Here is a 26,370-nt window from a genome sequence, read left to right as displayed (position 1 = left end):
GCAAGCTTAGACTCAATAAATATGTGATCAATTACTGATTTTTAATTTTTACAAATACATAAAATTCTGCAGCAATACTGCTCACTCACTCCAGAACTGAGGAATGCACTAAGGCCTGTCTGTACACATACAAACATATACTCGTGATTATACTTGTTTGATTATATATAAACATCTGTAAACAAAAATATCAGAATACATCTTTAATTGCAGTAAATGTAATTCTATATCCTCTGCCACTATCCATTTAGCATCACAACGAGCACAAAGCATGTGGCAGGTTACACAATAGATTGCCATTCTTCTTCTGGTAGGAAACCGGCCTGTGATGGATGCGTGAGACTTGGAGGACATGGCCCAGTCCACAGAGAAAAAGCACAGGCAATAGCAGTACATTTGCGGGGAAGTTAATTAGCAGGGAGTGGAAAGATGGAACAGAAGTACTTATGAAGAACAGAGTTGAAGAGTTCAGAAGAACGAGGCAACAGGTTTAAAACTGGAGTGTTCACAATATGGAGAAATAGGTAATCGTAAGTGACCATCAGTTTAGGGTGTAAACTAATCCAAGAATCTATGCTACAATGGATTACTATCTACATAGCAGAAGGCAAAAGACAACCGGCAGGAGAACACAATATCCAATGCATGAGTGGGTGTAGGGCAGATTCATCTATTAGTTTCATTGGTCAAAAAAGATACATTTCTTTCAAAAAGGAAAAAGCACATGAAGCATACCTTGGTTCTACGTATGAAACAAATTTGAAACAGAAACAAAGTAAATGTAATTGTTACTTACAGTGTGTTTGAGTGTTTTATTCCAGGCCTGCCATTCGCCTGTTGGTCTCCTCCGTCTACCTTTTGCTCCGCCTCCACGACCCTGCCCACATCATCCCCCTGCGCTTTGCGCAGTTCACTTCCAGGTTCCAGATTTGTAAAGACCGCCATCCAACCATTTCTGGAGCTCAGCTCATAGTACAATTTTGTGATTCTGACCTGTGTTTTGCGTGTGACTTTGGATTGATTGGATATTTCCTTTCTCCCAACTGTAGTTTTGCCGTTTTTGTTAGTTGTTTTACTTAGTTACAGATCGTTCTGCCCAGTTTATTCGTTTATGGTCTTGTATGCCCCTTTGGTTACCCTCGCCTCAGTCTGTGTGAATGTGTACAGTGTGTATGTTTGACTTCATGTGTAGGGAGTGACTGTCATTTTTGTTTTGCGGGTAATTTTGTTTCTGTGTGTTTTGGTAGGGAGAGGAATCGTCTTTCGTTTCCTTTGTTGTTGTAGGCAAGTTAGCTCTGTGCCTCACTCGGTAGTTTGTTTTGTTCGTTATTTTGGCCTGGCTCAATCCCGACAAGACGCATCATTGATGTTGTACTTTGTAAACATCACATTTGTTATCGTCTACCATCTGTCTGTATATAAAGTCTCGTGTTGATTACTTCCACACCTTTGGTGTGCCGTTATACTTCATCCCTTTCTACATCCATTCTGTTACACCCCGACCCTTAGATGGGGGATCATAACATTAAAAATCAAAAAAAAAAAAAAAAGTACAGTAATTAAAGGATTAAGTGGGATGCCCGTTTTAAAAAAAGGACAAAATGAAGTGAGTAAAATTTACTTCAGTTTATTTGACATGGAAAAAAAAAACGACAGAATTATTTTACAGCAGAAGAATGAGCGTTGTGCCTGCTCGGTTTATGTACACAGCTTGTAATTTAAAAATAAAATCTAATTTAAAAACAAAACCTGTAGATGTATCTACAAAGAATTTGCATTCCTCTTTAATCCCAGGGATGTTTCATTCCCTCATGGACCAAATCAAAGGGAAACGCTGCAGTTTTACATAGGAAGGACGAGGAGGAGCACAGAAGCGCTCACAATCTCTTGGTCACTTTCTGAAGCAGAGTGGTTTTCAGGAAACTGGACTTGGATTTGTGGACTCTGATGAGGTCCAGGTTTCCCTCCGAAATGCTTCGCAGCACCCTTCGGCTGGGCCCATTGTCGTCTGACCCTGGAAACACAAAAAATGAAAAAGTAACCCCTCAAAATCTGATATAAGCCACTTATCCCCAAATACATAAAATGGGGGGAAACAAATGTCTCAGCAGACACAGCAAAAGCCACAAAGTAGCTTTATGCACGTACAAACTTGAGGGGGAAAAATGACAATAGTTGTTTTCCTGTGCACCAAAATGTTTGTGATATTTTCCATAAGGTATTGCAACTCTGAGCAGGAAAAAGCAGAATGGATACAAAAAATTACAAATTAAAAACAAAGCAGTCTTTAGCAGCACGACCCTGAGACTCAATCTCAGGGTCGTGTTTGAGCCCCACGTTGGGCGGAATTGTTTGTGGGCAGTGGTGTCCTAATGGTTAGAGAAACGCACTTGTAATTAAAAGATTGCTGGTTCAAATCCCCGACAAGCAAGGTACCACTGAGGTACCCTGAGCAAGGTACCGCCCCCAAGCACTGCTCCCCGGGGGCTGAATTAGCTGCCCCCTGCTATGTCATGATGTCACATACGGGTTAAATGCAGAGGACTCATTCATGCTGTTGTGTGCTGTGGTGTGTTAACAATGACCACTGATGACCAAATTAAATTTCACAAATCTTACACCTCAGGACACACCCGAAACACAGGACCAACCTAAATGTTTTAGTGAGTGTTTCCATTTCTCAGTCTTAACCTCAGTCTCACACACCTCTCACGGGCTACAGGACATGAGAAAAGCCTCAGAAACTCACCTCTGAACCGGGGTACTCGGAGAGGCCTGCTGGCCACAGAGGGGTCCTGTTTCAGACGCTTTGGGGCAACAATGTCATGGGAGGCCTCCTTAGAAGGCTCACGGAGACTGGTTATGCTGTAGCTGAAACACAATGATCACCTTTGAAACAAGAAGTTCCCTATATTGCAAACACAACTGACTAAACCTGCTTTGTTCTGTACAAATGTATGAAATGCACAAATTCTGGGGCAGCTCAATAAAAAAATAAAACACACTGATGACAAATGACCAACTCACAAGCCAAGCTTGCGCTTGCGCTGAGCAGCAGAGGTCATAGCCATGTATGACGGCTTGGCACGCTTCTCCCCCAGCAGTAGCGGGATCTCAGACCTGTGGAAGAAACAGGACTAAATAAGATAAGGCCACATGAAGACAAGTGCACGTGCCAAACTACATAAAATCAATGGAATTTCGGCCGTCCTATTAAAAAAAACAAAAACTAATGTTTAATGTGATGCCACTCAACTTAAAAATGTTCATTTTTGCAATTAATTATATCTGCATATTTGTGTTCTCATGTCATCATGTCAGGAACAATTTTGTACAGTTTCCTCTTTACAGTAAAGTGGCTCTTTTAATATGTAAGAAATTGTCCAGTGAACCATGTGCATCTCATGAAACAAAGAGCTTTGTCCAGGGTGACTAGATCGTCTATGGTAGATAGGGCAGGATTCGTAAACTAGGACCTGGATTTCACTTCATTTGGGTTCTTCTATGCTGATTGGTCAGTTTCCAATAATCATGCATGTGTCACTAATGTTAATGTGAAACAGCTGCATGAGTCTTTCAATTAAGGAAACAAACCAGTGAAAACATAAGAAATTAACTATTTGGTCAAGCACAGGAACCTTTCAGTCTTAAAGTAGTTTGCAAAACCTAAAATAGCTCAGTGTCCTCCATGACATGGATTATCTGGTCACCCTAGCTTTGACATAATAATAAAACATGCATACTACATACACACATCTCCGTATATTAATACACACACAAAGTGTTTAACAGTAACCCGAAACCAAATATTCTCAAAAGTCTTGCATGCCAATGATGACCTAATCCAAACAGAAATCAAGTCAAGAGCTAATCAAGAATGTGTATGCACTTAGCCCAGCAAGCTTTGATTTACTTGCCAATCAAAATTACATACACCGAGTAGAGCCTGCTAATGTGATCAAAGGAAAGGAAGCCAGCTCTGAAACGGGCAGGAAGAAAAGTGCAGCAAACGAATTCCACAAGGACCTTTTGGAGGGCTCATCTGTGCTGGTCTGGAGGTTGCTAGGGCCAGGAGCTAAGATAATGGTAGCATTGCCAACAGGTTCCGTGCTGTGAGGCAGATCAAAGGTGGCGTTGAGATCTTCATGGGCAGTATCAGTGCTTGGGTTGCGCTGGGTGCAAGTCTTGGGGGAGGACTCCAGTGGTAACACCCCTTCCTGGCTAAGGGCTTCCTGGAGTCCCGGAGTAAAGAGTGACTGAGCTAGTATGGCAGAGCTTGAGGGCTGGGAAGACACTGATAATTTCCTCCTTGTGGGCCTCTTCAGATGGACTTCCTGTTCTGTGGACTGTTTGTTTTCTTTATCTCCAGCAGCTGCAAGCCCTTCAAAAGCAGAAGGCACACACAAGCATAAACAAGGACACCCACCCCTGGAAATCCATCCATCCATCCATTTTCCAAACCGCTTATCCTATTGGGTCGCGGGGGGTCCGGAGCCTATCCCGGAATCAATGGGCACGAGGCAGGGAACAACCCAGGATGGGGGGCCAGCCCATCGCAGGGCACACTCACACACCATTCACACACACATGCACACCTATGGGCAATCCAGCAACTCCAATTAGCCTCAGCATGTTTTTGGACTGTGGGGGGAAACCGGAGTACCCGGAGGAAACCCCACGACGACACGGGGAGAACATGCAAACTCCACACACATGTGACCCAGGCGGGGACTCGAACCCGGGTCCCAGAGGTGTGAGGCGACAGTGCTAACCACTGCACCACCATGCCGCCCCCCCCTGGAAATCCAGAGAGAAAAAAAAAATACATGGTTACTCATGTAAAGTTGGTCATGAAATCACATGCATTGTGTTTAAATGTACAGGATGAGTCTAACAGTGATTTGCAAGTGCTGTTCTTCACCTCCATCTCTTCAAACTCTAATGTATAGATATAGAATTGTTAGTTAATACAACAGTATTAACTAACAGTTGTATCTACTAACTGAGCACTGTAATTCTGTCCAGTCACCACGTAGTGGAAAAAGTAAGCTGTTGAAAGATAGACATGCATTTGACTGTTTAGGCCACTTAGCTAAGATTTCGGAAAGGACTTGCACTTCAGTTTCCTGTTCAGTTAATGGTCCCATTTCCCAAATGCAGAGACACAAACACAAAAAGGATTCCTCCCCATCTCCCGAAACACCATGCAAAGGATTGTCTCCTAAGTCGAGGATGCAGTCAATCGTTCTCAAAACTTACTGTTAAAGCTAAGAGCAATCATTAAATCAGACAGCCGCAAAGCAACTGGATTCACGTTTTGCAGTAAAAAATGAAAACTTCCATTCTAACAAACATTAAAATTCTTTGGTGATGAGAAAAAGGCCAGCAAAAAAGAAACAATATTAGAACCACTCAGCCACAGGAAGGCTTGAAAACAAAAATATGTGTTTGAAGGACTTTGTGTACAGTAATGGAGTGGACCCTTCACAGCAGTACCTTCTGATATAAATGTTGTACAGCATTTGGACTTGGTGACTATAGGTTAAGCAGCAGAATTGGCAACAATAACAACCAACAACAACAACCACCACCAGCAAAAGATGTGGCACAGATTCAGCTAACAGAGACCAGAACTCGACATGAAAAACACCTTAACATTTATTGCATCGTCACTACACTGTCCTTCCTTCTCTTTATATTCTTTCAGATTGCAATAACTCCTGTTTTTCCACCTCAACCCAAGATAATCAGGAGCTGGCGCACACATTGTCATATGTTTGAGAGGGCTATCCATTCATTTATATGGGCACAATCCTAATCCCAGCTTTGACAACCTTAACTCCCCCTACCAAGCCCAAACTTTATCTAGAAGTAACCATGCGAGTTAATCCCTCGTGGGGACCGAAGAAACCGTCCCTACATCATGTAAATGACAGGGGCCGGTTGCACAAAACATCTTAAATTAAGATTTTCCAAGAGTCTGAGTTAAGGTTTCTTTAAAATAAAGTTGGTTGCACAAAACACCCTTAAGTCTTAATGTTTCCTTAAAATGCTCACTTAAGTATTTCAGTGTTTCCCCTTATCTTGGTCTTATACTCAAGAAATCCCTTAAAGTTCCCTTAATGATTGAACAAAACAACTTAAGTTTCCCCCCCCCCTTTTGGTTAAGGTACCTCACACATGGCTGAGTTTACGGCGATTAAATGAAGAAAACGAATGCATCCTGAGAAGAATGTCCAATGAATACGATCAATGATGATCAACTGATTTTACCTGACCAACAGTTAATTTATCATTTTATTTATATGGCCCACGACAGGTTTATAATTCCTTGTTAAAATTTGGCTAGTAGATTGTTTTTTATTCTGTGAAACCCGAAGATCAAACAATGTAACTATCTCATTAATAAGAGCTGGCAAATTTCACAGTGGGCACCGGCAACATGTGACCCGTGCAGGCAAAATGAATCGGAATGCGCACTAATGCTGGCTAATTATGAGCTAGAGTCAAAAATGTCAAAGAAAGTTAATTTTTGGTGAAATTGAGATTTTCCCAAAAATGAGTCCATTAAGTCATCATCTATCGATTCCAATAATCAAAGTAGCAAATAAATACCTTGAACCATCATAATTTGAATGTTTTGTACGGGCTTTGTCTTCAGAGATTAGTCCTTTATCTTAAATTGTCTTAGAACATCCGTGTTTTTCTCCACTCACTCGCGGCATGACGGGGAATCCCCCCACCGATTGTTTGGTATCACCGTGAAGCGAGGCTTGCCTACTTTCTAAAAGTTTGCATAGAATTTCCAATGACATCACTCTGAACCAATAGAACTCGATTTTATAAAGCCCTGTTGATGATAAATTCTAACGGATGTAACTCGGTCATTTTTTTGTCCGATTCCAACAAACCATACATCATTTTGAAGGTTTTAAAAAGGAGAATCTAAAAATAATAACCATTTTGAAATTTTCCTCATTCCGACTCGTTTTGCCAGCACAGGTCACATATTATACAGTACAAAAGTACATTGGTCATGGAGACGAATTTTCTGATGCAGAAATATGGAGACATGCAACAATGCATTTAAAAGTAACAGAAAGAATTATTGTTGTATCTGCTCAATTTTTCTCCACTACTATTCCCATGTATCTTCCAAGTTATCGACGGTGCTCGTTGTCAACCGTTCAACAAGGTTTACTGCTAAATACAACTCTCACTTGGTCTAAGTTGAGCTAAAAGCACCTACTCATAGTAAGCACAATTCACCAGGAGGAACTGTCTATAAATTCATCAGATAAGGATGCAGTGGGGACAAAATCTGGGCTTTTTAAATTTTATTTATATTCGTCAGACAAATAACTTTTCATTTCGCCATTGTCATTAAACGCATATTCAAATCACATTTTTGCTTTAATTATAGTCACAAAACTTTCATCAGCATATATGCTTCAACATCGGCCTATCAACATTTCTGTGAACGAAATTAAGACTGGAGACAATAACGGGTATCGTGAGCAGGTGTGAGGGCAACCAAGCAAACGGACTCCATGGAAACCCTACAATTTTGCTGCTGTAAAATGTCTTTCAATGCAGTAAATTCCTTAAGATTTTCCCTTAACTAAGGAATCCTTTTAAGGGATTCTGTGAAACACCCTTAAATAAATTCCTCAGCTACAAGAAATCAAACCTTAAGTATCATATCGAATTGGAAACTTGTGCAACTGGCCCCAGGTGTTTTGCACATCGTAGGGACCTTTGGTCCCCACAATGTGTGTGATTATGCATATACTGTATATACCTACATGTCACCTCCCCCACACACACACACACAAACAGAGTGAGAAATCTAACGGGCCACTTCACCTAAACTGCATGCCATTCCCACCAACTGCACACATAGAGGCACTGATACGAATCAAATCCACAGTACAGTACCATGGTTACGGTACCAATAAGCCATCAATACTTTTTTCCAGAATGCTTAAGCTCAATATTTCAACTTTTAAAAATATCTGCATGCGTATTAAATGATTTAATATATGAACGTCTAAAAATACACAGAATGTACAACAAAGCAATGAGTCATCAGCAAAGCTGCTGCAGTATGAGATGAAGACATTAGTTGCATTCTTGCATTTTCACGCCATTTCACGTAGCTTACAGTACCAATCCAAAGCACGACCCCTGCCGCCCCACCAAGCCACCTAGCTAACAGTACAATTCCTAAGCATTATCCCACCCCCACCCTCCCATTCCACCTAGCTTACAACATCAATCCTCCCCCCCATAACACATCCATTTATATTATGGGTTCACTGCACTGAAAGACATTTTACAACAGCTGGTAAATATGTCATTTCTTCCACCAGCATACCAGAGCCAATCCATACCCAAGCTATGCCAAAGAAAGACTAGTTACAGCGCGGTTCCAACTGAGTTTGGAAAGAGACACTTTCGTAAAACCAACAAGATGTTTATTTATTGTACACACGGTGTACATCATGATTTGCTATGTGCAATTATTATTTGATTTTGCCATGGGTTAATTTCTGATTGATTCTCACAGACACACTATTTCAAAGTGTGTTATGCAAATATCAAATGGTAATGGAAAGAGCATTAGCTTGCATCAATTTACATTATGAATCCATTCGGTTTGCCTGTTACTATAGTGTTTTTAAAAAGGAGGTTGGACATTTTCAAGTTCCAAGTTGTCTGTAATGCATGAATACATCACGATGCGCAATACTAATAATGAATTATATACAGAACACACACACCTTTTCTTTCAGATAATCAATGCGAAGAACACTGGTATCTCCGTGCATTTCGACCAATCAGATGATGGTGATGCAACCAGCTTGGTAAAATAGGGGTGGGTGATATGGTAAAAATATCAAAGATGTTTTTCAGGCAGGATAACAATCCTTATCGTGATTTTTTTCCTTGTCAGTGTTGAAGATTATTAACAGTGTTGGTTCTGGAAAATGCTAGCATTTTCCACATTACCGATGTTGAATTCTTTTTAGGACCAAGTCCATCATGTCGTCCATTTCGCTACGTTGCCAAATGTTGGGACAATGGCGCAAAAGGGAGACGAAGAAATGTAAGGAACTAGCCAACTGTTTGCTATTATCTTCGGTTAATTGGCGTGTCAAAAGGAATAAAAAATAGAAAATAACACATACAAAATAATGCGTGTATAAGTCACAAAACTGCAACTAATAGATTAGGCACTGAATCATGATATTAATAATCTCCCCATAAAAAGGCACATTGTGGATTTTAATCATTCACGATCTAATATCGTCAAAATGCACACCCCTGATTAAAAACCGTATTTAAAACATACAGCTGCAATTTCACGTGTCTGTAAAACTATACTGGTCCCTATAAACTATACTGAGAACTGCTGGGGAAAAACACTGGTTCTGGGATGACACTAATTGCCAAACCCTGCCGTAAAGTACGGTTGTGCATTGGACCCATGAGAACATCACTAAAGGGGGGAGAAGACGAGAAGGGAAGGAGGAAAAAAAATACCTATGAATGAAATACTACTTCAAAAGGCAAATGTAATATTTAGTCAGCTTGAGTCAGCCGAGTTCAGTGTAAAACGACACTGATGAATAACATCGTCAAGGGGACATTGGGCCAAAGAAAAAATGGCACCAAATTCCTTCAATCACATATTTTTGGTGGCCTATTAATACATGCATGAGTTACTATTCCTGTAGATTACACTGTATTAAAAATAGGCTCCCTGGGTGATGTCAAGTCAGATGTCACAATCATGCCACTTACTATCCCAGGTTTGATGTTTAAAGGTTCTTTTGAAATATACGTCCCTGAGATAATGCTATGCCATGATGTCGCAGACTGGTTAGTCTGGACCTCTGACTGAAGACAATATCCATTCAACAAGTGATAAATTCCATTTCAGGTATTATGTGACAACTTCTTTGCGAAGTTTGACATTAGATCACCGCTACAGTACTGCATCCATTGCAAAGAAAGCTAACAAATGCATCGCAAGTGCTACAACACGAAACTTAACATTGTGTTCTTATTGCTAAAGACGTACACAAGCCACAATACATGCACACATCATTTAACATAGATTTGTGTGTGCGAATGCACTGTGCTTGTGTTTGTTTACTGTTACAGGCTGTAAGATAATGTAAACTCTGCTTCACCCTGCTACCTGATAGGGTGCAACAATTTGAAAACGACTTCCAGATGTCAATGCGTTTACAAACCATAATTATTAATGTTAATTTTATCAGATGTCAAGTCACACTTGGCATGATTTGGTCAAATATGTCTGGAATGGGTGTGACTTTCCAAGTTCTCATGCGGTGAAGTAAAATGGGTTCTAGGGTAGCTGTTGATGTCAAGCAATCTGGCTTGAGATGTAGTCGTATCATTTCAATAAACCAAATTTATAATTGTAATAATTGTAGCTTGCAATGGCTAAGCCAATAATGAGATAACACAGGCCAAAAGGAATGGTCTGAGCATATATGTTTAGGCTACTTTGTAACACCAGTGCTAATTACTTAAAATATTATTTGACAAGCTACATTTTTGGTCTCCAAGAATTTCAGTGTTTGCATTCAGAAAAACAAATTTGTACGAGACATGATTCCTGGACTGCACAATCAATCCCCCCTCATTCATTAACTAATGAATATAACAACATGCCTTGTTCGAGCTCTGTTGTTTTTGGGTTGCGGTCTAGTTTCCTTGCTTACAAAATTACATTCCAAGTTCAACCTACAATATTTTTGGTCAGTTTCATGCTTATTTAGCATTAAGGTCACAGTTCCCGTTGTGTGGTGGAAAAGTGACAGACGAAAGTGGCCAGGAACTTCAAGAGTTCCTGGCTGAGACAGCCCAGGAACTTCAAACCTGGAAGCGATTTCCCAAACTTTGGGAAAGCACACATTTTTTGCATTGAAATAAAATTAATATGCAACGTACAAAAGTAAGACAAAGTATATCTACTCAAGTATTAAAAGGTCTCACCTATGACTCAAAGTGTAATAATAAAAAAAAAAAGTTAAATTACTGAATTCATTTTAAATCAAACAAAATCAAAATATTAACAGATCATTGTCTTGCCTCCAACAATATCTGGACTGAAGAGCAAACCCTATTTTTCCTACTGCTGAGCTTTCCAAAGAAGCCGAAAGGGGGCCAGCTTCACATACAGAGGCAAAGAGTGGACAGTGTGGGTACACCTCCAGGGCCAAAGCAGCACACACAAAGGACTACAATAAATGAATGAAGTTACAGACTGCAAGTAATAAAAGATTCATTGCAATTACACAATTAATCAAATTGCTGTATTTTTTAAATACAGAATAATTAGGCTAGACTTGCAATGAAAAGTCTCACTTTGCCATAAATAGCTCAAGTATCAATTAGAATCACATAAAAACGAATACATCACGTCAACAAACAACAGAAAAATAAGGTAATAATGACTAGTGAGGGGTGGCATGGTGGTGCAGTGGTTAGCACTGTTGCCTCACACCTCTGGGACCCGGGTTCGAGTCCCCGCCTGGGTCACATGTGTGTGGAGTTTGCATGTTCTCCCCATGTCGTCGTGGGGCTACTCATGAGCCAACATTTCTCAGAGAACTTACACAAATATAAATCAGCGTAACACAAAGTCATAAGCAGTTAATATTTCAACCGTAAACTAGTCAAGCGTCCTATTCAATAGCACACAAATGATGCCAACTTGAAGGGTTTCATGAGGTCTTTAATAGCTATATTCTAAAAAAAACATTTGCAGAAAGAGTTGAAAGTCCAGACTAATTGTGTTGCCTGCAAAATTCCTAGGTGCAAGTAACCATGGCAACATCAAGCAGACAAATGTGTTGTGTGTAAACAGAACCAGTAAATTGTGAGCAGGACCTCAGGGCCAGTCAAGAAATGCCAAGACTTGATTTCAGCAAAGTTTTCATCATTGACTTTGTTTCTTACATTACAGTTGCAAAAACAGTTAGAACTCATAATTTATTGCTTTGCGATGCTGAAGATCAGCTTTCCCGAACTTGCAATAATTTTCAGAAACTCTCTACTTTACCTTTAAAATTTAACATCTCAGTTGAGCTCTTATTTAAATATGACATTTAGCTACGGAACTAACAAGTAATAAGATGCATTTCATGGTGAACTCTGGTCACTACTGATTGGAGAATATAAAATGCCTAGGTAATGCCTTAGCATTTCACAGAAGGAAAATTTCATCAATACAGTCATGAATATTGTCTCATCGCATGATACATAAAGCACAGTTCACTTTTAAATAATTCATTATGTACTAAAATTATTACTCACAAAGGCAGTAGTAAGGACCAAAAAAAAAACCACACATACCGTTTCCTAACAGGGCAGGACACTGGCTGAGAGAGACCCTCTGGCCGAGTTGCTCCCCACCTGAAATATAGGGACCAGTATTCACCAAGAAGTGACATGCAAACATTTATTATAATCAGGGGGCAGCAAGAACCGAAATTAAATATAACAGGAACAAATAGCTTGCGTCAACTGACGTTTAGGAGCTCGTCACTAAACCTTAAAGTCACACTGTGTTCACCCGTGTCGGAGGTATGTGCGGAGGATCACACAGCTTCATGCTGAAGCCTAAAGCGACCAACACCAAGGAGGCAAATCAAAAGCTGCTCTCATGCTCTGCTCTCCTTGATACCTTTCAGTGAGCTACAGGGCCATTGACGCGGTTAGGCTCCACTTACTGCACGGGGTGCTCGGATGGCACACCAGGTGAGAGAAAGACAGCAGAGAGGTGAGCTCCTGTTGGTTGTATGGGGGCTCCTCACACGCCTTGTCCACAGGCTGGTCCACCCAAGCCACGCCCCTCTCCCTCAGGACCAGCTGCTGCACAGCTTTATAGTCGGAGTCATTCTCTGCGCTGTTCAGCCCAGAGGCCTTCAGTGCACTGTACTGCCTGCGAAATGCTGGCAGTAAGGTGCCCATCATCCTGGAAGGGAGAGGGAGAGAGATCTCACCAACCCCATCAGGCATCAAAAAGAACAAAAACCCCAAAACTACAAGACCTGTGTGTGCATATAAAATTAAACTACAGGGAAAACACCAAATAACGTCTTAACATTTTCCAGAATCTTCCTTGGGGTATGTAAGTGATAATTTGTGCCACAATGCATTCTACAGAGTCACTCCATTTGTCTAAAGGCTGTATAAAACAATGGCTACAGTTTTCCATCTGTAAGGACAGAAAACTCCGAATGTTTCTTACTTTTGCATCCAACTCTTTTCCTGATCTTGGAGGCCAATAAGGTGAGTCGCATGCTTCATCTGAAGCTTCAGATCCTCAACTTGCAACTGCAGTGTGTGACACTGTCGATCTTTCTGGAGAACCTGCCGGAAATCAAAACAAACGCAGGAAAGGAATGATAATAGAGCTGATTAATCGGAGGTTGCTCCACCACAAACCCGAACGCTGTAAAGACAACAGGCATGTTTTATGTTCTTAGAATGCACTTCCTGAGTAACCCGGTCCAATTTACAGCACCCAGATCCAAGCTACCAACTGTGGGTGCAACAGGAAGTGAGTCACAGTTCCATGAATCTTCCTAGAAAACGGGATAACAAAAAAGGGGGGGGAACAACAGATACGGGCATAACTTGAGGTAACTAGCTGTGGGAGGGGGCAGCTACGACCGATTCACAAGAAACTCCAAAATAAACACTGCTGTAATTAAAGGGACAGCAGAAGTTGAAAAACAAACCAGTTATCACATGGAGAATCTGCACCAGCAAGGTTCCAGAGCTCGTTAAAGGTTAATCGGCTGACATTCGGCAATTCCACAGCACAGGACTGCTCTGCGATAAATGCAGCACACCCGGGCGGATCACGGCCACGCCCGATTGGAGCGGCCCCGCCCTCACCCGGGGAACCTGGCCCTCCTCGGCCAGGAGTTTCATCTCGTTCTCCACGCGGTGCAGCCAGCTCTCGTTTTCCTGGAAGCGTTGCTCGACTTCCTGCAGTCGCCTCTTGATGTGTTCTCGGTGGGTCAGCAGGGAGGCCAGCCTTCTTTCATGTTTGCAGGTCTCCTGAAGGAGGATGCAGTTATTTATGACATTCTCAACGGTCTGTGTGCAGACTGTGATGACATTAGACGGTTTGTTAGTAAGTCAAGACTGTGACCGTGTTAAATCTCCAAGAGTTCCCAGGCCTCACTGATGCTTGAAAAAGATGCCATCTTAACACGTAAAACCACAAGTTAGTTAAAGTATTCCAATAACCCTGGTAAGTACACATAATCTGAATTACTATTTTTGATTGCTTTCAATTTTGACCCAAAAGCTGAAGTTTTGTTCAACAGCATAGGTCTATCTAAAAGAACAAACAGGTCAAAGTCCTACAATGAAAGGAGTTTAATTTTTGCTATACCAACGACTATGTCCTTTACATCACCATCGCGCTGTGTGATTTTATGGCCTGGTATCAGACACACCAGTCCCTTCTGCACTTTTCTTAGAAGTGTGCTGACTCTTATGGCCTGGAAATGCACCTTCTCTGCCTTGTCCCCGTCACAAAGCAGCTGGATCTGCTGGTGGATCTCCTCGCGTTGGTGCCGTCGCAGCTCGTTCTCCTTCAGCTGCCTCTCCAAGTATAGGGAGTCCTGCCGGATCTGGGCCCGGTCGAAGAATACGCTCTGCAGAGACTCCACCACCCTGTCGACATACGAGGCGCACCGATGGGCTTCAACAGCCGTAAAATTCTTTGGCTGAAGCATCTCTAAACGGCGACTGAACATGAATAACAGGCAGCTACATTTATGACTCATCAGCTATTATACTGTTATTAATGATTCAGAACGAGAGATTAGCACAATTACATCTGAGTTTAAAAGCCAAACTTAATTATCCGGACATTTTTAAGATGGCTTGCCTAACATTCAAATATTTCTAAACCACATACATGCATAGTTTTACAGTATTTAACCCTTATATCGTTCCTTGCTATGCATAAATATCACATGAAAACATAGCTGTTAACTGGAACAATGGAGAGACATCTAAATATCTCAACTGGCTGTCATATTAACATTTGGTGGGGGACAAGTACTCAAGTTATTGGAACCCTAATGTTTTGATAATACACTGCAGGATATTAAGACTGATCCATGAAATTAAAAGTTTTCTTTTTCAGAAATGCCATTTGCTTCACAACTTTCCGGGAAAAAAATAAATAAGCACGGAAATTGTTGCAGGGATATAACTGTTCTTCTAAACCCAACCCCCTTGAAGCAAGAGCCGTAGTGGCCTTGCCACACTCCTTAATTTTTTATAATGTGAGAAAGCAGCCGCTCTCTCCAGCATGATCACTGCGAATTCTGATGCCGCCAAACTGAACGTGTGGGAGGCGGCTAAGGTATACACAAGCTGTCCTTGCTAATCTGTCCTAAACAAATCACATTTCACTCATGGCACCTCAGCAATTTGACAGGCCGGTTCATTCTGCGGTTTCTCCGCTGGTCACAAAGCTCGGTCCCCTGGGAAGCAGTGTGGCGTCAAACAGGTGGTTGGATTATTTTATCTACTTTTTTTCTTAAAGCTCACAAACGCATAGGGCAGCAGTTCAGGACAAACAAAATGAAACTGATAGCTGTCGTATTCTACAGAGTTATTGATGAATCTGTTTACCAGAACAATGACTTGGGAATCAGGAGATCCTGTTAATTATACATGATGTTGATATTAAAGCAGAGGTCTAAGCCCTTGGTTCTGTTCCAAACCACACACCTGTAAAAGGTACCATATTTATGTTAACAATAGCCTAACATCAACCCCTTTTTGAAGAGGCAGAACTTCACCACAAAACGCATATTTTGACAGCTGGACGTCACCGAGTTTTTTCCCCAGTAACTCGGTATTCTACTCTACCCTCAGACTATGGTTCGGACTCATAATTTTAGAGTTCTCTCATATCCCCTACTCCACTAAATAAAATTAAACAAAATTATTATTCACTTTCATTGCATTGGTTGTATATTAATTTTATTTTATTATTGGAGAGGTGGTCCGAGTGTGCAATGTTACCTTGGAAATCCCTTTAGAACAGACAAGATGTCAATGAAGCTTGCCATTATAGAGCCGTACTTTACGTTATCATCCTGTACTATAAAACATTGTGTCATTTTATCGTGTATTTGTCATGTATCCCTAACCACATAAAATGTAACGAGTACAGTTTAATGTGGAGTGATTCCTACCTGAAAATATTATTACTTTGTAGCAGCCCCTTTTCTTCAGTGGCAACTCTAATCACAACGGTATCAGGGTGGGGGGTGGCTAACCCCGGTTACTGGTTCATCTCTTAAGACCATGCTTACGTAATACAACTTTACTTTTCAGACTCGCCTCCCTTGGTCTTAAATTGGACATAATGTAGGTGGTCTCGTTCTCATCACTACTGGACACAAAAACCAAAGATTGGAAGGACTCACTTTTTAACCTCAGCTTCTTTCTGGACTGCCACAGGATTTGAAGCCGCTGGAGCCAAACTATATTTTTCCTCATACTCTTTCAACTTCTTCTTCAGCATGATGATCTGCGGAACGAGAGATTGCCGTCCCCAGTTAGAAAAATGTGAGAGGATGCATAACTCCCAGTGCCAAAACAGGTAGGTGAAGAACAACATTAACCTGCTTGGTAATGATTAATTATTGACAAAAGGGAATAAGCTCCGTAATTACCTCGGCTCGCTGCTTCTCACAGATCACTGGATACTGACTGATGTGACTGTCCAGGCTGACCACGTTGCTCTTCAGCTACATTACACATATAATAATCAGGTAAATGCAATCTTGACACAGAATAGCTAGGGATTAAAAAACATTCACCAATGAGAGAAGTCAATACTTACAGAGGACTTGATTTCTTTTGCTCTGTTGGCATACTTGAGTGTGTTGTAAGTATCCTCGTACGACAAAGCTGAAGGGCTAACGTTAGCAATCATGATGGTGCGACAATTTCCCCCCAAAGAATCTTTTAGCAGTCGAGTGAGCTTGCTGTCCCTATAGGGTATGTGAGTTTTCTTGCTCTGCAGATAAAACAAAAACAAGTGCACAAGTACATTATTCACCCATGGCAGCTCAATCCCAAGTGAGCACTTGATCTGATAATCTTGTTTAGCCTTCATTTTTAACAGCTGCTCAATTATGTGCCTCTGATGTTATGCTTGCCATTGAGCCGATCGCGTTTGTAAGACCAGAACTGCATTCAGAAAACAATGATACAAACTGCACTCAAATGAACTCCAAAGAGCAATTTATACATCTAAATGTATGAAAAGCTCTTTTAAAAAGGGACTGTTCCCTGGAAAATCCAAATGAAGTATCTGTGAAATAACACCAAATGGAATCTGAAGGTTTCTGGTTCACGTCAGGTGGAAATCTGTTGGAATGTCTTATGCAAGGCACTTCATCTGAACATATGCAGTAGAAAACATTCATGAACATTTGATTAAAAGTTTCAAACAACCAACTATATATCAGCCACAGAAGAGTCAGACATTAAACCATGGAAAACCCATTAAAAACAAGACATTTAATTAAATGCTTTGGTTAAGCAAATTTCCTGTTATATTGACAGTAAACTATAAATGACAGTCGTTAAGTTAACATAAAGCATAACACTAAACAAGTTTAACATCTTAAGGACAAGAAACTTTGGCAAAAACAGCCAAAATTGGTGTAGGCTACAACATGCAAAGTACGCAATAGTTTTCATTTACTCCATATTTCAAATTATGTACTTTAATTGATACTGAAACCAGAATTCTTGCAGAGTTGTCCAGCGGTCAAAGGCAACATGGTTTAAAAGCGATCAAAATATTCCTTATTCATACAGAGCACCCTCAAAATTGTTTTAAACAACGTTTAAAAGCAGATTGACCAGAAGATCAAGAACCGCAGAAAAGCCATAAAGTTACACATGCTACCAGTGCATTCTACACAAAGCAGAAAAATTCACTGATAAAGTGCAGAGTAAAGGAATATGAAAAGGTTACTGCAGTGAGAATTAGAAAGGTAAACAGGCCGGTGAAGCATTTCAGACCATTTTTATTCCGGAGATTTACTCCTGAGCATTCCTGAGCTGGAATTCTCTCTCATAAACACGAGTATTTCAGTACAATCACCAGTGAGTCAGCATTTTGTCTCTTTCTCTAAAAGTCAGCCAAAGGAATGAATAAAACAGCATAAAACTACTTTGGGGGGTGTAGGGAGTCGTGAGCTTCTGTCTTACAAAAGTACACAATACAGTTAAAGTAAACTTTTCCCTATTTAAGCAAGGTCAGAATCTCACTGCAGGAATGCTGCATTTGATAACATTTTTATATCAAAATTTGTCAGAAATTATTCATTTGACCTGTACTGCATATGCGTTTTGAATCTATTGAAAACTAAGGTAGCAAGAAGGTCCCCATATACATACATACACACACACATATACATACATACACACACACATATATATACATACACACACATATATATACATACACACACATATATATACATACACACACATATATATATATATATATATATATATATATATATATATATATATATATATATATATATATATATATATATATATATATATATATAGACACTTTGGCTTCACACAAACAGAATTTATTGAATGGCATTTCACGTTAGTGCAATGGTACATGTACACATCAGAGAATGACAATGGAACAGCTGTCCTTACAAAAGGGGTTGTTCTGCTCTTAAAACGTGTGCAATGGCACATTTTGCACATGCGCCGTGAGCCGACCATAACGGGTCTCGCGGAGAGCGAACGTCTCATCCCCCGCAGCGATGAGACTCGGATCGCATTACGGCACGGAAGTGGCATGTTCAGACAGCAGCCTCTGAAAGCCAGCAGCCTCCTTGCACTCTCCCCAGGGGATGCCACGGGCCAAGTCACCTTATTGATGGCTTAATATCTGTGACTGATGATTACCAGCGCCCAAACCCACCACCCCAGCTTGGCGTAGAGGGCCTCATGGCCGGGGGCTTCAAGAAACAGGAGGAATATGCTAATCAAACAAATCCCACTATAAAACACTAACAGGCCTCATAGAAACACTCCAGTCGCCACACTCAGGATGTGTGGGTTAGAGGACGACATAAATGCTGCTAACAGGCTCTAGTAGCTTGAGACTACAGATAGACATACAGAACATAGGAGAGAGCTGAAGTACAGACTGATTTCAGAGGTTAACGCGAACAGGTCGACACCAAGGAGACGAGCCTAGCATGCAAGAGAAATGTTCTAGAGAATTCTTAGCAGCACAAGTGGGAATACTTCCAAGCACAGAGAGAAAAAATATATAGAAACCTTTTTGGAAGATGGGCTATATTTGCGACTGATGTAAAATACGGTCCAGGGAAAGAACACCTATGCGTGTCGTCCCAAACGTAGCCAAAAATGCCTACATCAACAGATCAATGCCTTCTCATCAAACTCTTACGATTCTCGCACTGCTCACTGCACCGTGCTGTGAAGACCCCATCCGACGGCTGGCTAACCCATCCATCCTGTTGTTCTAAAGTTTCAGTGAACCAAAGGTAATTACGTGGAAAGACAATCATGCATACAGCTCAAAATGAAGCATTGACAATGACATACAACAGTAGCCCGATTTCAACAGTACTACGCTCCCCTCATTCTGACAGGCTGAGATCAGTGAAGCAGTCAGTAAGCACAGGTCTGACTCAAACACAGAACAATACACAGAGGAGATTCTATGAGTGACTGAACCAGGGACAGTCTTTGTATTAAAAGAGCAAAGTTACGAAAGGATCAATTTGGTGTAGCTGCCAACCAAGAGAATCACATTATTATCTGTCTGCAGAACCATCTGTACAAATATTGTTTCAAATATCATCATCATCATCATCATCAGAAACAAAAATAGATTCAGGCCATCTCATCCGGTTAGGCTGCACATTAAATCATTGCTGTACAAGGACTAGAAAATTAAAAAAATGGCTTGTGATCAGTGTGAAATGTGACAAAACGGGAAACTGTGAAAACTAGAGGTTCATGGTTATGTGTACATTGAAATACATCCCAGAATTCCATCTTCCTCCTTGAACGCAGCAATGCAGTGATGTGAATATATGGAGGCCTCTAAGTAAACACACACATCCTCTCACATTAGGACACCATTATCCATGAGACCCCTCGTGTCATGCAACATATATGAGATGTGTTCCAGTTGTCACAGACCGCATGACATCAGCCCAATTTGAGTCATTTAAGAATCTGCCCAGTCCTTGTTTTTAAACCTTTTACTGCTACATAATCTTCTATCCATCTTCCATAATCTTGCTACAAAATCCATCCATCCATCCACCCTCCACTTCAGCTGGGCTGTGGAGGGCCTGAAGTCTATCTAAGGCAGCACAGGGCATCAGGTACATCCTGAGTGATATTAGTCAATTGTAGACACATGCACACACTCAAAAACACACTTCACGGGTGATTTAAAGTCTCCAAATAGTCTCCAAACTCCACACCTGCAGAGTGCAGGCAGGATCCAAACCTTAACACCATGACAGAACAGTGATACCCCCTGAGCAAACATGCCACCACCCCCCTTGGCAATATTACAACACAATTTTTGATTAACAGATTGAGTCAAAGTCCAAAAAGGAATCCTTGAGGTACTCTTTAGCCAGCAGCTGTGTGAGTTGGAGGTTGTCTGAATACTACATTACACCCTGTTCCAGGTAGCTTCCCAATGCCGGATTCCAATTGATTCAATCTGACCATGAACACTGTGGAAAATCCTTTAAACATACCCTGCACATTTCTTTCTGGAAGTTACATTTGCTTTCTCAAAAGAACACATTCCAAGTCAGAGATCTACTCTGATAACCATTGTAGCAAAGTATTTTTGCATGGTTGAACCATTCAACATGCAGCGCTTGTTTCAATTCTACTGCCTGTATTGTACAAGTTTTCCAAAACCAACAGAAAATTGGTGCCTATTCAGCAAAACGGGTTCAGAGACCATTTTCACTGAACATTTGCACAAATCATTCCGCTTATGTAAACATGACAGTGTCAAATATTTCATTCACTAAGGAAGGTGTGATTGGGATTGAGAAACCCAGATAAATTAATAATCAACAAAAAATGTAAATGGCACTATTACGGGTATATAACTGGAGTACAGTTTGGGGGCTGGTTTTTTTTATTCTCCTCCTCTCTCATGTAATTCTGTTCTTTTTTTTCCCCTCTGTTTGCCCCCGTCTTCCCCCTATACTGTGATGTTTACGTAGATGTATGGTCAGGTTGATGGCCAGTTTTCTCGCTGGTACTTGTGACTAGTCACATGGTGTATTGCAACAGCAATAAAGGGTTTCATCATCATCATCAAATACCACACAATTACTATACACAAAGGGAGAAATAAAGAATAACATAAATAAACCCATGTTCGCAAACATCTCAGTCACAGAGTAATGAGATTTCCATGTAACTCAAAGGAAAATGCATCTTAATTGTTCTAATTGTTCCAAGAATGAAATCTGGATGCGATTCAGCCAGTGTTGGTGGCACATGGGACTCACACGGCAAGGGGATCCCACACACAGACTAAATCCTCAGGGTACTGCTTTCATTCCGAAGGATTACGGTGCACAATACATATAATTCCATGTTGTATTCCTTGCGTATCCTGTCAGATGTGAATTAGGAGAACACCTGTATACCCCCCTCCGAAATAAGTTTGGTCCTACTGCATTTTTTACTGTTGTACACAGAAAGCACATAGTTTCATTCCGGCTTTTCCCCAAGATTTTCTATGATGGGGGTACAACACAGCCATTTTACCGAAGGGATATCAATAAATGAGCAACACTGTAAAGGTGAACACTCAAAATACTTGAGTGAACAAGGTGTATAAAGGCCAACAAACTCATAATGAAAATAAAATAAAACCAGTCGTTGACATGCCATCCGGGAAATGCCACAGCCTTCCGATGCATAGTTAGGGTCCAGGCCCGTCTGTGACCCTCATCAGGACAAGCCACTAGAAGATACATTACTGAAATAATCAAGGAATGTGGCGAAGCAAGTAAAGAATTTACAAAACGTGTCGCACACGCAAATATCCAAAATGTATGATTGCGGGGGAAGGCTCACTAATATTTATTAAGACTCTGAGGTAGCTAATTAGCTAGCTAAGTAATGTTAGCCTTAGAGATACACGATATATCAGTTAATATATCATCATCATCCGGGAAAAAAAAAATCTAGATAATGGCATTGACCCAATGTGTCAATCGAATATTGCCAGCTAATGTTTAAACTTTTTCAATATCCAAACTTAGCAGCTCCAGAGCCATAAACACAACTACTAAAATAATTGGAGATGATTGCACTGCACCCCCAAATTCAGATGTAAGGCAACAGTACTATGCACTGTATCACTCCAATAACTACCTCAAAAGTAATATTTCAAAAATAAGTGACTGGTACTATTTCATCTTAATAATAAAGGCACTAATTTAGAATTTAAGTGAAAAGAGAAAGCAAGTGGTTAAAATATCGGAACTAACATTAAATTACGTTTAACAGGATTAATGGCTGCAAATCCAAAAGGCTGTATTAACTGGCAAGTGGGAAATCAGTGAGCAACTGGACTTTAGGACCTGCAAATGGACTGTGTCAGAATTAATAAGTCAACGTGTCAGATGGGAAAGACCCCATTACCTACAGCAGTGTGTTCCTGACACGCTGCATTACTAACATTATTAAAGGCACATGTCCGACAGTTGCGATTCATCCGACATTATGCTGTTCTGGGGGTGGCAGTCTATTTACCACATACAGGGGTGAAATAAAATAATGCACAGCACACATTTACATATATCTACTTAGAATCCATCATTTAAAAAAAATAAATAAAAAATTGCATATTAGAATCAGAAAACTTAAATTATCCCAAAGGCAATTGGGACACTGGATAGACAATACACAGTACCACATACAACAATCCCTGTGTTCAATGAATGAATGAATGAATGAAAAAACAAAACGACGACAAAGGCTAATGTAAATGCAAAGAGGGGTTTCGACACCTGCCATCCAACATGCTATGGACAGAGCGACGCCGGCCCATACCTTCGGATCTGCCAAGGTGTTGATGACGTTTCCTAAGGCTAGGAGTGAGCGATTGATGTTGGCCCCCTCCCTGAAGCGGGCCCCCTTCGCATTGGTGGCACTGGCTCGCTCTGAGCCAGCAAGATCAATGAGGCACATTTTCGCCACCTTTACATTAGGGTTCAGGCTGGCTGTCTTCTCCTGTTGCCTTAGATAGATCTGCGGAGCAAATGAAGAAAACAATTACAATCTTTAGGAAAAAAATATTTTTTTAACATAGATTACCATGTTCCAATGCACCAGCGAAGCCCCTTTTACTGTCAATATCTATTCAATTTCCAGTGTACATTTTGCAAACACCTAAGAGGTTTAATGTCAAATGCACATTGCATATTGTAATTGTGAATTCCTGTACTAAAAACGACAGGGTTTTATTTCATTCATCATTTTTAATGATGCTCTGAGTTAAAATGTTTTAAATTCCATAAAGGACTGGCGATATAGCAAGATATTATTATGATCATTTTTATTCCCCAGATCAGTCAATATTGGTAGTTAGCACACTCATAATTTCTTCATTTCAATGCCTCATTTGCTAAAATCTCTTAAAATTCCAGTTAAATAGATTCAGAACATGGAACACAGTAGAATGGCATGCAAAATCTAATATAATTTTAATAAATCACACAAAAATAAAAACTTTGTCATTAGGATGAACAGGCTTTAACTGCCTCACTGCGTGTTCCAGGAAATGGGACATTGCTGGTAACGTTACCTGGCACCCGTTTGATAATTAAAAAAAAATAATAAATAAAAAACCCTGTCCCAGTTTGAACCAATATACGATGTAATTCGTAATGCATTTCATCAAACTCAGAGGAAACCCTAATTGCTGGTGTTTATGACCGTAAGCACTTGCGTTCTGTATGTTCTGCTGGATGGCAATGCTTCTAGTGGTGAAAGTATTTCCACTTTTAGTTGGCACATGCTTTCGGCAGAGTTTACAGCACGCAGCACCAGTCTGCTTCTTCACCTACACTTTGAAGTTTCCTCTGAGGGAGTGCTGATCTCTCCCATGACATTACCAACACAGTAGCAACCATGCTAGAAGCCAGCATGAACTCCTACAGGCAATTTAGCAAGTCCAATTAGACTCAGCATGTTTTTGGACTGTGGGGGGAAACCGGAGTACCCGGAGGAAACCCCACGACGACATGGGGAGAACATGCAAACTCCGCACACACGTGACCCAGGCGGAGACTCGAACCCGTGTCCCAGAGGTGGGAGGCAACACCTTCTTATAGTTATCCAGCCCTAATTACAAACACTGCATTTGTGTATGACTCAGTAAAAAAATAAAAAAATCAATAACTGAACAATGGATAACACATTCTAACAAACACAAATGATGGCTTTGAGTATTTTTCCCCATTATTAATGTTCATTATATTGTCATTTGAGCGGTAACCATCGAAGGAGATACTTGTTACGGCCCCTTCGTGCATATTGTCACTTTTGAACGTCTATTTGGAGAATTCTGAAATGTTTTGTATGCATGTAAATCTAATGAAATGTAACCACACTGTCACTGTGGAGCTGGATGTGCATATGTGAGGAGTACGGAGAGGACCAGCACGAAGCCTGCATGCGTCTACCTGAAACACAGCGTGAGATCGTGACGAAGAGGCGTTCACATCAGTCGGGTGTTGTGTTCTGTTTTTGTTTCCAAAATCCAGTGCTTCAAGGATATGTTCGGCCGATTTGGGCTAGAAAGGAATCAAATGACAATTTTTATAAAACTCATCTTGATGCAAGTGTCAGTGGATGAGCAGACGTTTTGGTTTCTCCCTGTCCCATAGTAATGTTGGGGTATATCTCCAGGTGTATGGAGTTTAAGTCAAGGGAGGTAATGCTAAGATTATACAATTCCTTGGTGAGACCTCACCTAGAATATTGTGTGCAGGTTTGGTCACCATATCTTAAAAAGGACATTGTGGCCTTAGAAAAGGTGCAGCGTAGGGCCACAAAAATGATTCCTGGTTTTAGAGGAATGTCATACGAGGAACGGTTACTTGAGCTAAATCTGTTCAGTCTCAAGCAAAGGAGACTGAGGGGGGACATGATCCAGGTATATAAGATTCTAACAGGTTTGGATGCTGTTCAGGCAAATAGTTACTTCAGCATTAGTTTAAATACACGAACTCGTGGCCATAGGTGGAAATTAGCGGGAGAACACTTCAAGCTGGATTTAAGGAAGCACTTCTTTACACAGCGTGTAGTCAGAGTATGGAATACCCTTCCTGATAATGTAGTGCAAGCTGAATCCTTGGGTTCCTTTAAATCAGAGCTAGATAAGATTTTAACGACTCTGAGCTATTAGTTTAGTTCTCCCCAAGCGAGCTTGATGGGCCGAATGGCCTCCTCTCGTTTGTATAGTTCTTATGTTCTTAAATGCATCTAGAATGACACACAGCTCTGCTTCTACAGTATAGGTATAGTTCTTATCCCTCGCAACGTCGGCTTTCTTACATGTACATGTTTTAGCCAAGCTCACACCAAATGAGTTGTCTTTTTGTTCTTTTCCTCTCTACTGCTCTTCGTATACTAGTCTCCACTCCAAAACAAAGCCCCTAGTCCAATCCTTCAATCCCCACGTCATGAGATTCTGTCCTAAAAATGAGCTGACCTAGAGCAGGTCTTACAGTGCGTTCATAAGTGTTATAAACCTTTTCTTCCTGAACAGTTATATTGCAGGGAAATCTGACCCATCAGACGTGAAATTTCATTTTCACCAGATACCACTCTGACAGATAGTGGATTGAACCGGGGTTTTCTAAAACTGCTTTTTTTTTTTTTTTTAAAACACCACTGCAAATTTTCCACTTGTAATGCCATGGAGAGCAGAATTAGTACATGCTGTGATAAGATTAAGTGACATATACTTCATTGATCTAGGGCAGAATTCTTTAAAGGACATTATTACCTGTAACAAAAGGACAGTGCTTGCAGTTGATGGTTATTTGCTCCTTTGGTAAAGGGTTGTTTCCTACCTGATGAAGTGTGAGACCTTGCACCACCACGCCTTTAACGCTGTCCTCACGAACAGCGAGAGGACCAGAGTTAGCCAACAGGTCACGAATCTGCTCATTATAGACCTTTAAATACAGAAGGAAGGAGGGC

The 26,370-nt window shown here is 40.8% G+C and overlaps 2 protein-coding genes across 5 annotated transcripts in view; both read right to left on the bottom strand.

The window, feature by feature from the left end:
- The window catches only part of LOC125751447 (coiled-coil domain-containing protein 34-like), a 112,891-nt gene extending 111,064 nt beyond the window's left edge, over positions 1–1,827 (bottom strand). Inside the window, exon 1 of the mRNA XM_049030268.1 lies at positions 1,818–1,827. The gene's annotated coding sequence lies outside the window, so the exon portion shown is untranslated. The remainder of the gene's footprint in view (positions 1–1,817) is intronic.
- kif18a (kinesin family member 18A) overlaps positions 1,612–26,370 on the bottom strand; it is a 314,001-nt gene continuing 289,242 nt past the window's right edge. For all 4 annotated transcript variants that reach the window (XM_049030247.1, XM_049030246.1, XM_049030244.1 and 1 more), the window contains 15 exons: positions 26,241–26,345; positions 24,846–24,956; positions 23,212–23,409; positions 16,928–17,104; positions 16,758–16,832; positions 16,509–16,612; positions 14,571–14,733; positions 13,945–14,109; positions 13,292–13,413; positions 12,771–13,015; positions 12,394–12,453; positions 4,027–4,381; positions 3,028–3,120; positions 2,750–2,871; positions 1,612–2,014 (listed from right to left, as the gene is read on the bottom strand). In XM_049030247.1, coding sequence (XP_048886204.1) covers positions 1,878–2,014; positions 2,750–2,871; positions 3,028–3,120; positions 4,027–4,381; positions 12,394–12,453; positions 12,771–13,015; positions 13,292–13,413; positions 13,945–14,109; positions 14,571–14,733; positions 16,509–16,612; positions 16,758–16,832; positions 16,928–17,104; positions 23,212–23,409; positions 24,846–24,956; positions 26,241–26,345 — 2,232 coding nt within the window. In that variant the 3' untranslated portion in view covers positions 1,612–1,877. The remainder of the gene's footprint in view (positions 2,015–2,749; positions 2,872–3,027; positions 3,121–4,026; positions 4,382–12,393; positions 12,454–12,770; positions 13,016–13,291; positions 13,414–13,944; positions 14,110–14,570; positions 14,734–16,508; positions 16,613–16,757; positions 16,833–16,927; positions 17,105–23,211; positions 23,410–24,845; positions 24,957–26,240; positions 26,346–26,370) is intronic.

The sequence above is a fragment of the Brienomyrus brachyistius genome, chromosome 11 (assembly GCF_023856365.1).
Source record: "Brienomyrus brachyistius isolate T26 chromosome 11, BBRACH_0.4, whole genome shotgun sequence".
NCBI classification, from domain to species: Eukaryota; Metazoa; Chordata; class Actinopteri; order Osteoglossiformes; family Mormyridae; genus Brienomyrus; species Brienomyrus brachyistius.
The sequence above is the reverse complement of the archived record's forward strand: the minus strand, read 5'-3'. Positions and strand labels throughout refer to the sequence as shown.